We start from the raw sequence: 15,305 nt of genomic DNA, 5'->3' as shown, positions 1-15,305 counted from the left end.
CCCCCAGGGAGGGGCCCTTTTCCCCAGGGCTGTGCAGCCCACATGTAGTGCGAGGCCCGTCTGCATTTGCAGCTTTGACCTTTAATTGGGGACAGGGTTGGGTTGCGAAGGCAAGCAGTGCTGAAAGGTGTGACATGTGGGCCGGTTGTTAGGGGCGAAGGTGTTAAGTGTGGCAATCTGCCTTAATTGTGGCCAGGTGTTGCTCTAAGTGTTGTGTAATTCTCCCCTCAGCCCCCCATTGGGGCGCAAAGAAGTGTCTTGCCCCAGACCGCTCCCCTGCCAGGCAATGGTGGGTGGGGGAAGGTGGGAGTATGCAGGGGCGTCACTGAGGGAGCAGGTTTTTGGCTATGGGCAATTGACACCTTAGCCTCCACGGTAGCAGCAGTAGCTGTGTCTTTTTTCTTGACCCCCTCCCCTGCAAGGTCATCAGCCTGAGGAAATGGAGGGCTGGGGAAGGAGTGAACTATGATAGGCCTTCCTGGAGGGTGTGGGTGTATTTACAAGGGCGTCGCAGTGAGAACCTTTGTTAGGCTTTTATTAAACTAGAGAGGATGTGGCGTTGTGTCCTAAGCTGCCGGAGACCAGGTTCTAGTCCCAGCATCAGCTCAACATCCTGTCATTCTGGGCAAATCACTTAATCTCACCAAAGATTAAAGTAAAAATACATTGATCTTGTGCAGTGTAACTGTTGCCCATGTAAATCACCCCAATGCCCTAGCACCGAGTTCACCTTATGTAAACTATAAAAATCACGGATCGATCGCAAAAAAGCCATTTTTATTTTTTACTTAATTCCAGCTATTTTAATGCACACTAACTAACTGTCTGATCGGCTCACACTGCAACAACAAGGAGTTTAATCCCCAAGCCATAGTTTCCACTTGCCTTGAGTTTGCTTGAGTTTGTTTTGTGCTCAATGTGTCGATGTATGCATATAGCCCCGTATGTAGATTTGCATATACACCTGACACATAGCACTCCATGCATTATCCTTACTGGCCTTTGCTATTCTCCAACTATGTATTTTAACAAAAATAAAACGTGAACAAAAAGTCGGAATGCTTGTTCTTTACTTTGCATGTTTGTTGCCTCTGAGTAAAATTAACTGGTTTTTGCATGAGACAGTGTAGGAACAGAAACTGTCTATGAAGAGAATGCTGCAAAGCGTTCAAAGCAAAGAGAAATTAAAACGCCAACTTATTCATGTTATAAGATTCTGCAACGGCCAGAGCATGATAGGGGGGTCCACATCTTGAAGCCATGGTGTAGCACTGAAAGGCCTTGCAGAGGGCCCCTCTCCGCTGGGCCTCATAGCCATAGTTCAATGCTGATAGGCCTTTGGGTCTATCCTAATCCTCTCAATGCTACACCATGTCTGAGAGTAACAGGAGAGGGGCGCACATGGTGTGGGACCCCACCCCAGGGTCCAATTAAATTTTTCTCACAGTGCTGGACCCTGGCCCTGTGTAACAGAGGAATAGCAATCAGTAGTGCAGCAGGTGGCATGGCACCAGGTTCGGGCATATTAAGAGCGCAATGTTCCCATATTATGCTTTACTGTACTGTGCAGCCACTTTACACCATGGCACCACTGGTGTGCTACAGCCCTCTTTCAAGGGCCTCGCAGCCATTTTACAGAGCCGTGAGGCCTACAAGAGGCCTACCTCCCTTGGGCATCACAGCAATGGTTCGACACTCACAAGAGGAGGCACCCTCCTATGACATAAGCAGCACTGGAACATGGCTATGAGGCCCATGGATCCTCTCTCAGGGGGTGTAGTTAACAATAGTGCAGCAGGTGCAGTGGCACCAGGGCTCTTTCTTGCATCACGGTCCATGACAACATTACTATGTCACTGGTTCCTTCTCCCTTGCACTGCACAGCCATGATCCAGTACTGCGGCCCACCCTCCCCTAGGCCTCACTGTCATCGTCCAATGCTGAGAGGCACAGATTCATGAATCCCATGCTTAGGGCAAGAGGCGACATCTGAAGGGCATAGCTATCAATAGTGTAGAAAGTGCAATGGGACCATGATCTTGTGGGGTTATGTGTCCAATGCACCCAAATTATGGCTGTATTTTACTGCTCAGTCAGTGACCAGAGGGTAGTGGGGAGTCATAATTTGCCTTGCTTTCACAATGGCTGGCCTGCTCACCTACACCTTGCAGCCATGATCCTGTTCTGCGATGTCCAAATGTCGTTCTCTCCCTTGGGCCTTATGTTTTTTACTATATGCGTTGTGTTTTACACTTAACATAATTCTGGCGAGTAAAGAGCCTACACACAAAAAAGATTGTCCTACGTCTCTTAGCATGTGCGTGTGGGATACTGGTGAGAGAGAGGATTAATGTTAAAACAAATTACGAGGTATTAATGTCATCCTAAGGTAGCACAATAATGGCACATAAAGATAAGGGAGCCTTTTGAAATGTGCAATTCTATCCATGGTGAGTGAGGTTTTCTCTTTTGTCATTTTATATTTTGAATGATACCGCCCCTCATTACCTCACAGGATTGCCCCCCTTTATGAGGCAGAACAGGAAATTGTATCATGCACTCATCTGGAAACAATCAGTTAACGAGGAGAAAATAATATACATCTTTGTGAGACCTGCACCTAGCTTTTCCATCCAATGTGACACATTTAATCCATTTAATACAGTTTTAAAATATATGGACTTATTTAATTTGTATATTTATTTTTTTGTCAATGTTACTGCTGTCCATGTTAGGTCTCTTCAGAGATGCCAAATAAGATCAATAGTCCTGCGGTATAACTTTCTGTTATGCCACTTATTGTGATGTTACCAAGGGCGGCTCCTCCACTAGGGTGGAGGAGCGTCATCCCACTGCTTTCTCGCAAAGCGAGAAGCAGAAATATAAAATGCAAAAACGACCATTTTATGTTTCTGCTACTCACACTGCGAGAAAGCAGAAGTGTTTGGTTGGGGGCAGGCGTGTCTGCTTTATGGCAGGGGAGGAGTGCTTTGCCCCCTGCTAAGGGCCCTGACTGTTTGGTCGGCCCTCTGGGACCGACCTAACCAGTCATGCACACTCTGGCCTTTGTCCATGTAGGCACCAATGCACCCTACATGGAGAAAACGGCCTCCCCATAGGCGCCTGGCTGGTCGGCGTCCCAACCAATCACAATGCTGCCTTTGGGGAGGAAGGCTGCCTGCTTCCTTTTCCTGCCAGAGGCAGGAAAGAAACAGAGCAGGTCAGGAACAGAGATGACGCGAGACCTGGGAAGGTAAGTTTATTTTATTTTTTAAATAACCCCTGCGAGACCTCCCACCCATGAATCGTGCTAGCCGCGACTGGATTTTACATGCAAATTAGAGGGGCCTCACATCTTCCCTTTCGCCCGGGGCCCCAGAAGTTCTAGGACCGGCCCTGGGACTACCATTCACACTGACGTAGGTCAGAGTGTCACCTGCGTAAACATGATGTCTGAGACCAAAGCAGGAGAATAGATGGATCAATGCCACCACTTATGTATTAAAATGAACATGCAGGGAGTGTGGACCACTCAGGCACTCCACACAGAAACTTCACAGGGGTACATTTGAAACTTCCCAGTGCCACAGCCCAAGACTTGCCTGCAAGAATGGAATGAATCTACATTAACACCGCCTGGACAAACTGGTGACCTCTGACACCCATGAACTAAAGATGATGTCATTCACATCGTTGAAGGTGACTGAAAGCAAGAGCGCAGGTCACAATTGTCAGGGGCCCAAAAAAGTTCCCGCTGAGCCACACATCATTCAGTGAATTGGGTGTTAGCACTAACACAGACACACCTGAAAATTAGGTAGCCTAAAGTCTGCACTGTCTGAAAGGAATGGAAGACCAAAGGGTGAAACAGGAGATCCCAACCTATGATACTTATTTGCAAGCATGTCACGTAGTAATTGAAACACTATTAATTAAGGAGGACACAACTGGTGCTATTACATTTAAAATGTAGGCAGTGTAGATGTCTCTTTTAGCTATGACATCAGTCTTGTGTGTGTACGGTAGCGGGCAAGAATCTTGTTAATGGCTTTCTCCATGAGCTTAACTGGGTAAGGTAGTAAGGAGATAGGGTGGTGGTTTGCTAGGTGGGTGGGGCCTGCTGTAGGTTTCTTTAGAATTACATTGACTGCTGTGTGCTTCCAGCCTCTAGAAATGTCCTAGTAGTGATGGAAGGGTTCAAGATATGGTGAGGACTTCACTGATTGGGGATGTGACCATGTTGTAGTTGTGATGGGGCAGGGATCCGTTGGTGCCTCAGATTGGATTATCCCCATAACGTTCACTGTCTCTTCTGTGGTGATTGTTTTCCATGTAGTCAGTGTATTTCCGACAATGTTTGTGAATAGGTTGGAAGAGAGGCTGCAGGGATCCGGTTACAGGTAGAAATTGTTGAAGATGCCTGTGATCTTGCAAGGGGGCGATGCTGTCAGTGGTGAAGTCTTTGATGATGTCAAAGATCTCTTTGCAGCTCTTGGAGCTGTTATCTATGCGCTTTGCTAGTGTCCTCTTCTTGGTTTCTCTGATCTGCTGGTGGTAATGCCTGAGTTCTGCTTCATAAGTGCCCTTGTTTGTTTCTTTGAGATTCATTCTCCACCTTCTTTCCAGTTGTTTGCAGTATTATTTGGTTGAACGGAGTTCCTCAGTGTACCAGTTTGTCTGCTTCTGTGTTACTTTTGGTTGTTCTGTTTCTGGGGGCCCATGGAATTTGCGCATTCTGGGATCCAATCATCCATATGTTTGAGGTTGCTTTTTAGGTAGGTCATCAGTGGGGCTGGGCTGGTTCATGCGCACGGTGTGGGTCCAAGTGAGAGGCATGGTTGCGGGGATTTTGATGCTGTTGAAAGTGGCAAAGACAGGGTCGAGGGTGTGCCTGGCGGAATGAGTGGGTCCGATGACGTGTTGAATCAGTCCGAGATTTCCTAGTATTTTGACGAGTGCAACAGATTTGGAGTCATTCTGCTTTCCAGGTGGAAGCTGACGTCCCTTTGCAGGATTTAGGTTTAGGAGTTAATAGTGAGGGGGTGATGAAATCTGCTATGGTATCGGTGAATGGGTTTGTAATCCAGAAGGTCAGTAGACGAGGGTTCAGTTAAGGGTGTAAGTGGCTGAGTTTTGCAGTTTGACGTGTAGGTGCTTCATGGAGGGGTTCTCCTTCTCTGTGGTAGTAGTGCAGTTGATGATTTCCAGGAAGATTATTGTAACACCTCCTCCAGGTTAATGCTGCTGGTCCTCTCTTATGATGGCCGGGATGGCCGTGGCGATGTCAGGTGCAATGTTTCCGTGAGGAAGAGAAGGTCTGGGGTGTTGTTCAGGATGTCCAAGATCTCTGTGGCAAGTTTGCTGGGGGAGCTGGTGTTGAGAAGCATACATGATAATTTTATGTCAGAGTGTGTGTTTACTAGTGAGAGTGGGAGATGTGCTGGGTGTAGGTTGGGTGAAATGGAGTGGTGTAGGCAAAGGGTGGGTTGTTGCATGTAAAGCGATAGTGGTTGCAAGAGAAGGCTCATTCTGGGCTGTGCGGTGGGGTGTGGCAGCAGCCTGGGAATGTGTGTCCTAGGGTGAATGACTGTAGGAATGCCATGGGGGTAGTGTGGGGGGGACATTGATGGACCAGGGTTCATGGTGCTGGGCCTGGTTCAGGCATGAACAGGTGCAGATGGGCTTTCTTTTGGCACGCCTTTTGTTCGCCAGCGGCAGGTCCCGTGCACCTAGTAGCTACACCTCCACTGCAAGTTCCTGCTGAGTCCACCATTTAGTAGGTCCTGGGGAAAGGGAGGAGCACAGTGGGTGGTGGTTGGAGCTTAGCAGGAGAACGGAAAGGCGCAGAGGTCTGGGAAGACACAGTCATGGAGCAGGGAGGTGGAAGGCGGGTAATGGAACACAGAAAAGGGGCACCAAGAGATGGTTAAAAAGAGCAAAAAGGCGTATAACAAAAAGGCAATGAGTGAAAAAGGCAAAAAAGCTAGAAAAAGGCAAAAAATGTAAAAGCGAAAAGAGCACAGAGTGAATTGCAAAAGCAAAGAGTGAGAGGCAGAAGAGCAAAGCATGGACAGTGAAAGAGCAAAAAGATAGGCAGAAGAACGAAGAGTGAAATTGCCCAAAAAAGCTCAGAGCAAAAACAGAAAAAGAAGGCACAAAGGCAAAAGGCACAAGAGAAAGAGAATGAAAAAAGTCACAAAAGCGAAAAGAGCAAAGGGTGAAAGGCAAAAGAGTGAAGAGCAAAAAAGTTAAAAGCAAACAAAGAGAGCAAGAGACAGAAGGCATAGAGAGGCACGAGAGATAGTGTGAAATAGAGAGTGAGAGAGAGTGTGAGAGAGAGAGTGAGAGAGTGTGAGAAGAGGCAGAAGCCTAAGGCCCAGGAGTCAGATCTGCAAGACTGTGTGGATGACTGGTCCAGGTAAGCCTAGGTAGAGTACGGCCTGGACACCTGACTAACACTGGTCCACGCTGCGGTCACCATGGATTTTAGCGCATTCCCAGATTTCCAAAGACTTGTACACCTGGGAATGCAACAAAATGTAACACCTTCCTAAGTGAGGCATAACAAGGAGAAATATGTTTTCTTTCTCCCCGTTATTTCCACAAGAAAGCTGAAAATGCCTCTATAGATTGTTTTTGTGCAGGAAATTTCCCCTTCCTATACAAAAACAATCCTGCTAGTAAAACGAGCACCTTGCACTATTGTCCAAGAGTGCCAGCGTTGGGGCTGGGCTTCACACAGTGCACCAGCACAAGGAGAGAGCAAAAGTATGTAAATATAGAGCCTTTCTGCTCTCTCCCTTTCACGCAACGCAGCGGAACAACTTTGCTTGCTGCCCTGCATTGTGTGAAAGTTTAATAAATGTGCCTCTAGTCTCCGCACTCCACTCAGTCTCATCCCCGACTTCTTTATTTTGTAGCAGCAGGAAATATTTTCTTCAGTCATGTATTACATTCCTTACTCTTTCAGAGGAGGCAGCCTTTCTTTGCACGGGCATTGAGAGATTTTCTAAGAGACAAACTGAGCTCTGAATTGGTTGAAATATCCACGATATATTAAAAAAGAACGTGGCAGTTGGGCCCCAGTGAAATGCCTGCTCAGATTAAAAATTGACCGCACACATTTGGAGGGAAGCAAGCCTTCTCACGTGCATCTTCCTGTGGATATTGCACGAAGGATGCACAGTTCCACGAGAGCAACTAACAAAGGTGCACGGTAACTCTGGTTTCCTTGAGGAAAGCTGTTCAACAGAAGACGAATGTGAAGTTTATAAAGGATAAAAGACTATCGAATCAAATAACAATATACTGGGAATTAGATAGGGATGTGCAAAAATACAAAGCCTTCGGACTGGCAAATTCTTACTTTTTTTCAAATGCTGTGCACTGCTAGGTTCGTGAAGGGTCGACAATAAAGAAAGAAAGTGGTAGCTTCGGCAGCCCACTGCCGCGGGTAGGAAATGTTCCTACTGCCGCCAAGGTGCCCCCAGTGGTCCACTCACGGCAACGAGGGAGCTGGTGCTGCCAGGAGCCACATCCCCATCTCCACCTCTGAGCACCCTTGCCCAGCCCTAAGTCCAAGCAAAGACCCCCAGCCCCAACCTCTCACCACTGCTGGCACCCGGTGTTATGGTGCGCCCCAACCCTCTGTCCTCACATCATGCTGCCACCAATGTCCACAGCCTTACCCTGCGCCCCGCTCCAACTCTTGTTGTCCTTCCTGGCACGTTTGTGACCATAGAAGGGCCTTGGACTGTACAAAGCTGCCATGTTCACAGCAGGCAATGGTAAGAAGACTGGTTCTCGCTGGAGTGAGAGAGTAGGACAATGGAGAGATGCTAGAGGAATGATGGTAACTGGAAACACTAGAGGACGTGAGGCTAGTGCTGGCAGGCAGGGTGGATCAGATGAACTTCAAGGGCATGCAGAGGAGAGCAAGCAGAAGTACAGAAAACAATTGTAAAGGTGATGTGTGTCTGTGCCACTAATTATTGATGTTTTTCTTTATCGGTCTTCAGTTCCCAGGCATGCTCATATACTGGCATGTCGTGTAGTGCTTAGTGCTCTTCGTACATTATGTGTCTTTATTTGTGTGCGATAGTGGAAGTTGTGCAATGGCCAAGTATTGTTCTGGGGTGTTCTAGAGCTGGCTTGTGATGCAACACAAGGCTAGCTATGCCAGATACATCATTGACACTGGTGATCTGTGGTCTAATTTGAGTTTATTCGTGCTCACCAATAATGTCTTCATTTCTTCACAAATTATCTGGATTTGGAGTGCTTTAATGACAGCGGGGAGTGAAGGAACCCAATTCTACAAATAGAAATGCAGAAGAGTGGTGAAAGCGTAGAAATATGTCCCACGAAAGAAGTACTGTGAAGAACCAATATGAAAAGAGTCCAAAAACGTATAGGACAGACACAGGAAAGTTCCATGTACGTAAGAGAAAAAACTGAGCTGTAGTCTAAGGTCTTCATTATGACTGACCCAGACTAACCACCATCCCACCTTCTCCAGGAGTTACAGGTAGTGGAGATACCAGTACCCCTAGGAGGAATAGTTAATGGTGATTACATATGGGACCACGAGGATCTCCTAAAAAAATGATTGATTACTTTGAGAATCTGTAATTCTGGATCCGAGTCCCTAAGTAGATTCATCCAGAGACTCCGGCTGCTATCAGCAGGCACAGCTCCAGGAGGCACTTCACGGGCCCACGGTGCTTCATATTTACTAAGGGGCCTATTACTTCCATTACTGGTCTTTTCAGCATGAGGCCAGCCATAATGACAATGTATGACAATGTTGTTAAAGCTGCCGGGGTGGGGGGGACTACATCACACCCAGAGTCACATACGTCCCTGCTCCCTGATTTCATTCATTACAGTCTACAGCAGAACCTGCTAATTTACATATTTTATGTATATGTCAGGGGTCCTCTCTTCCACCTCTGGAGTAGATTTCTGCTGTAGTCCAGCTAGAATTAGGAGGGCAGAGAGAACAGCCAAAGAAAAGGAGGAAGGAAAATCTCAGAGAAAACTTAGAGTAGAACAAAAACATATAGGAAACCTATACAAAAATATATTTGAATGCTCTAGTTATTCATAATAGACAGGGTCACTGAAATTATACAATTCTACTGCTCTTTATTTAAAGCAGATTGTATACCCTAAATTTTAATTCTTGGGTATTGATAAATTATTTTATCATGCTAAGTTACATCACTTTATGCACATTTGAACATTTTGTCCGTGGTTTATACATTGCCGTACATATAAAAATAGATTTTTTTACATACAAATATATACACTCTTTTTACACAACACAATTGCACGTTTGACAAATTACAACATAATATTTACAAGACAAATTTCGAGAATTGTACTAGTACCCTAGTCATTAATTCATAACAGTCCTACATTAGTTCATTTTTCTATGCTCAAGGACTGGTCTCACAAGGGCATATTGTTTATGGGCACAACTTTATTAAGTGGATACACCATTGGAGTGTGCACCGTTATGTTCGTGACCCTTTGTGGATAAGGAGTTTGTGGAAACATCTGAAATGTAAGGCAGGGAGTCTCCTGTGATGTCAAACTGAGGAAGGACAGACAGCTAAAGAAGCATTCCTGCCAGGATGCTTGCATACCTGAAAGAAATGTAAATGTCCGCAACTGCTCAATCTGCAAATATAAAGAGAGCCTGTATGGCGGTATTGGCTTTAATGGATGGAATCCTGAGACACACATTTATCCTTTTTGAGAGGTATTGTAATGGAGCTGCCATCTCAGCTGTGAAGCGTGTGCTTCACAGCTGAGACAGTTAAAAGACAGTTAAAAAACAATTTGCACTACTAAAATCTGTATTTTGGAAGCATTTAAAAAAAATCCTATACCTTTTTGCGCATTTTGTAGCAGCTTATCCTACACTGTGTCTAATGCAAGTTTAACATAATTACTTACATGTTCACAGTGCTTTCTGTCACATTCTGGGACCTTGTAGCACTAAACATACATAAGCCACTATTATCCACTGCACCAACCAGGATTCATTTCTGTGGTTCTCTGGTCCAGTGCATTAACTAATAGAGGCTTCATAATGTACAATAGTGCATTTCCCCCCCCCCCCCCGATTAACATAACCTACTTTTAATTTTCACTTAAAATGTGTGTTCTTTTATATGGTGGCAGACTGAAAAAAGTTAGGGATTATTTTATTTTTAAGCACACCTATGACCACACACCCACTCTCACTCAGCCCGCCCCATTACGCACACCATCACACTTTCCATACTTTTTCTAATACACTTCGGTCACTGATAACAAGTGATACTGTTACAACAAAATGTGCCACACTACTACACTGCATATTTTGTCTTTTCCCGTCACATAATTTAGGCAACGGTGCAGCACAATTGAATCCTTTCCTGTCGCATTATTCCTGCGGCCCTGAGGAGCATATGAGTTGTAAGCCCTTATCCCGATCTCCCCCCACCCCTTGACAAATTATTAAGGTATCAGAAAAGATAAAAGCAGGCGGTACACTAGGGCCAAAGTCCACATAATACCCCACCTCACCAGCAGTAAAAAAAGAGTAGATGAACCAACACTGCCATCTACTGCTGAAAATAAAAAACGGAAAGAATATTGAATTAAACGAAATTTTCAATTGTTCTGTTTTCAAAACAAGGTAAAATCGTCTGGGTCTCGAAAGTAATCGCTCGTTATTAATTCCCAGAAGTTAATAACGAGTAATTAATGGATTCGTAATAATAACGCGGAATAGGCACCACCCCTTCTATTTACACTATGCCGCATAGGAATTCCACGAGTTAGACTGTCCACCTTGGTTTCTTTAATACGACAATTTATTCAAATTGATAAAAACTGTGCAACAGGGAATACGTCCTCGCATTTCACACTAAACTTACTTGAAAACTTCATATTGTCGAGTGTTGCCATTGCTTCCATAAAGTGCCACGTTGAAATAGCCGGTCACTCTCGAACTTCCAGTTAGAGTGACCGACACTTTGTACCGATAGCCTGCAGAATTAAGGACATGTTCATTAAAATATAGCCAATGCCCCTTACAATCACTTTAATTGTTATAAGTATCTTTCCGAATTGTAAATCAAAATGATTTTTACCACTGAATACTGAAGAGATGGTGGCATTCAGGTGATTTGGCTCATGACTGGAAAATATACAGTGGGCTATTCATTGCCTCTGCGGTCCAATTTTTGCAAAACTGTTACAAGGGCTTATTGCCACAGCAACGTCACAAAAGTGACGTTCCTTTTGGTGATAAACCCTTCACCTTATTTACTAGGAGGCGTAAAGCCACTTAACACTGACATGTAAAGAAGGGCCCCCTTTCACGATACACTTAGCGTGAGAGGGGTGGGCAATGGGTGTTGCGGAGGGTGTTCCGCCGCAACACCCATTGATTTTTACACTCCCCACTATTTACAAGGGTGGTGTAAATCTGGGACGGTGCCAAAATTAAGATCAAAAATACCTTGGTTTTAACATGGCGAAACGAGGAGAAAATATTCATTTCTCCTCGTTTTAGCTGTTTCTATGTGTGTTTCTGTGTGGAGCACACATAGAAACAGCAAATCACCATGAATGATTGTTTATGTGCAGGAAGGTGTACCTTCTTGCACATAAACTAGCATTAAAAAAATTAGGATTTGCAATTGCAAAGCAGCACACATAGGAGTTACAAATCACAATTAGTGATTGTTTATGTGCAGGAAGGGACACCTTCCTGCGCATAAACAATCATTCCCTCAATACAGCCACCCTTGCACTATGGTGCAAGGGTGCTTACATTGGCGCTAGGTAGCTGAATTTTGCACCAGCCTAAGGAAAATACAAGGATGTGCTGTACAATTGAAAATACGGCGCATTCCTGTATTTTTAGAATGTCGGAGCGCAGTCCGTCATTCTATTGTAAATATGCCCCTACGTCTATATATTTTCACAGTGTTGAAGTTGAAAGCTAAGAGACCTGAAATTGCTTCCTTAAAGGTCTGGTTACTACTCCGGAAGTGGTTTTCCACAGAGGACTTCTCGGTTGCAAATAGTTTGCTTCTTGGATAGCCAGGTCCTGATTAATGGATCTTTGCCCAGCCACTCTCAATGAAATCACAAAGCATTAGTTAAATTGGTTGGAAATGACTACCCTTTGCGAGGTATTCCCCCATATTTTTACCTTGGCTGTTTTTGTTGGCCATAGAACTTTACGCTGCAAACCAGTGGTAAAGTGCTTGAGCTACCCCTTTAAATATGATGACATTGGTATACAGCGGATTGACACATTTTGCTTACCTATAAGTCCTTACTATAATGTACCAGGTGTACCCAGGGTCTGACAGTTAAATGTCACCAGTGGATTGCAGTACCCATTCTGGCACCTGTTGAAGTGACACAGCAAATCTGACCCCAGTCTACCATTGTAGCCTGGCAGGGAAGTTTAAAACTGCCAATTCAATGTGTCAAAATAAACCCCTATGACAGGCCTAAATCTTTCTCTTATATATTAATATGTCATCCGTAGGTAGGCCTTATTGCCCTTAAGACAGGGTGAATGGTATTTAAAAGTAGGACGTGTTAAATTGAAAGTTCCACATGTCCTTACACTGAAAAAGCTCATTTTAAAGTACCTTGAAACAACATCAGTATAGTTCAGAGGATATGAAAGGTACACAGATCAACACTGGTACATTCGGTCACCCCAGCATTATAGATTCACCCCAGCATTACAGATTAATAACGTTCAAGCTCTGGAGTCGACCCTTAATGGGGTTGGATTATGTGGACAACAAAAATTTGCCAGTCTGGACAAAGTGGAAAAGCATTTAATTAGATCCTTGTTAAGGTGCCACAGAGTACCCCATTATTACCACTTTATTTGCATATGTGCATATGTGAAAAAACTCTACTGTACGCAAAGTAAATATTAGACCACTTTTGTACTTGCTACAAATTTGGCAGACACACAAATTATGCACCTATAGAATGTCCCTCGAGGAGGTACTTAGACTACGAGGATATTGTAGAATACCATGGTTTTATTTGTATGGAACCAATTAGATATCATTGGCCTGGAATCTAGATGTGCTATGGAACAATACAAGAGAAGTTACATACATTACAAAAGATTGCATACTGGCTACATGTCTTAGGAAATGACTTGGTTTGCACCAGATATGTTCGCCTTTCCTATATATTTCTAGGTCTTAAGTGTACAATACATTTTGAGCCATTCTTAGATACACTTATACAATTTTTATGTTAACAACTTTATATAAAACTAGCATCCCGTCCCGAAGTTGTCCGGGTATGAAATAGAATGTGTGTAATGTGTGTATTTGGCAAGGGCAATTTATTTTAAAATCTCGCGGTTGACAAAAAATTTTGTTTCATTAGAATAGGGACGGAGAAGGCCCAGCTGCAGCCCTGGTTGATGTTAGCAGGCGCGTGTAATTGGTGTAGTGATCCGCCGCCTGAGCCCGGCTACAGCCCTGGTTGATGTTAGCAGGCGCGTGTAATGTCGTTGAATGAGAGAGTTATCAGCCGCGGGTAAATCAGTTTAATGAGAGAGTTGAGTGACAGCGAGTAGGACAGGCTGCAGTAATTGCCCCCGCAGACACGCTCATTTGCGTGTTCCCCCGCTTGAGGCCCAGATGCAGGCCTGTTTTATGTTAGCAGGCGCGTCTTCCCCCGCTTGAGGCCTAACTGCAGCCCTGGTTGATGTTATCAGGCGCATGTAATTAGTGTACTGATCCGCCGCCTGAGCCCGGCTTGAGCCCTGGTTGATGGTAGTAGGCGCGTGTAATTTCGTTGAATAAGAGAGTTCAGTAACAGCGTGCTGGAGAGGCTGCAGTATAGTTACTTACCAGGCCTCCAGGTGAACGCGTTTGTCACACCCCCAGCACACGGCCACAGCAGATGATCTTCTGATTAATGTACGACCCACATGGCATGAAGGGCGGAACGTAGCACACGCCCCCAGCGTTTCTCATGCCTCCAGCTTGTCACGCCCCCAGCGTGCCCCTTGATGCTGCGCAGCAACGTAATTGGCACTTGTATGGACAACTCACATGGCATGAAGGGCGGACACACGCCCCCAGCGTTTGTCATGCCCCCAGCGTTTGTCACGCCCCCAGCACACGCCCACAGCCTACGATGTGATGGCCGTACCACACACCCCCAGCCCACGCCCACAGCACAACGCAGACACGCCCACAAGGGACTACTTTGCTGGCACGGTTCTTTTACCTTTTAAATGTATAGAGGAGTTGGCCTAAAGGCTAAGGTGCTCGACCTCGGACCTGGGGATCTGGGTTCGAGTCTTGGTAACGATGCCAAACATCCTGTGATTCTGGGCAAATCACATGTGTCTTCATGTAACGTAACTGGTGCTATGTAAAGCGCTCTGATACCTGATTCGGTTTGGGTCAAGTTTGCGCTATATAAAATTCTGCAAAAAATATATATATATGGTGGGCGTCTGCATAGCCTATTTCCTTCTGCTGCAACTGCCCTTTCCAATGCTGTATTGGGTGTTGTGATTGGTGCTGTGGTTACTGAGATTACCCGCCTCAAAGGTTTGGGCTCTCTCTTTATAATATTAGTATGGATTGAGGTACGGCATACTTCATCTGAATGGCTTCTGTAGCCAATGGTCAACCGATGGAAAATGTCCGACTTATAAACTTGAAATTGAGACTATGACACATGTATTATTTTTCTCCAAAGCCTATGCAAACTTCTGCACTAAGTTATTTGCCCCAATCTGTCGTCAGATTGGGGCAACCCATCACCAAAGTGCTCTACAATTTTTAAGGCCTGATAACAGGGAAATTATAGTATATGAGAAGGAAATATTATGAGCGCAATAGCATGTACATTTTATCACAAACTTATTTTAGACTGAGTGTATATATATATATATATTTTAATATCTTTAATTATTTTACTGCATTAACTTTTTATTGTAATGAATAATGCATTTTAATAGATATAGTTTTAAGGGGGTAATCCCTGCATACATTTTTTTTACTTGAAAGTGAAAAAGCTTAAAAGGTATTTTTATTGTGGCAAGGCTGGCTGGTTCCATAGGAAAGCACTGGATTACATTATTACACCATATAATGGTAATATCAGCGTGGTAGCAGCTAGAAAAATATTTCAAGGGCTTTTTTTAATAGTTGAACAAAATCCATTTTAATGATAAAGCCACATTTTTCCAACTATTAACAAAAAGGTTCTTTAGAAAAGTTATCTGAATTACCTGT

The 15,305-nt window shown here is 44.5% G+C and overlaps 1 protein-coding gene across 2 annotated transcripts in view; it reads right to left on the bottom strand.

Moving 5' to 3' along the window:
• LOC144755205 (pancreatic triacylglycerol lipase-like) overlaps nt 1-15,305 on the bottom strand; it is a 356,705-nt gene that overhangs the window by 9,376 nt on the left and 332,024 nt on the right. For both annotated transcript variants that reach the window (XM_078643894.1, XM_078643895.1), the window contains one exon: nt 10,932-11,043. In XM_078643894.1, coding sequence (XP_078500020.1) covers nt 10,932-11,043 — 112 coding nt within the window. The remainder of the gene's footprint in view (nt 1-10,931; nt 11,044-15,305) is intronic.

Source organism: Lissotriton helveticus, chromosome 5_1 (assembly GCF_964261635.1).
Source record: "Lissotriton helveticus chromosome 5_1, aLisHel1.1, whole genome shotgun sequence".
In the NCBI taxonomy this organism is placed as follows: Eukaryota; Metazoa; Chordata; class Amphibia; order Caudata; family Salamandridae; genus Lissotriton; species Lissotriton helveticus.
Note: the sequence above shows the minus strand (reverse complement) of the source record. Positions and strands in the feature narration are given on the sequence as shown.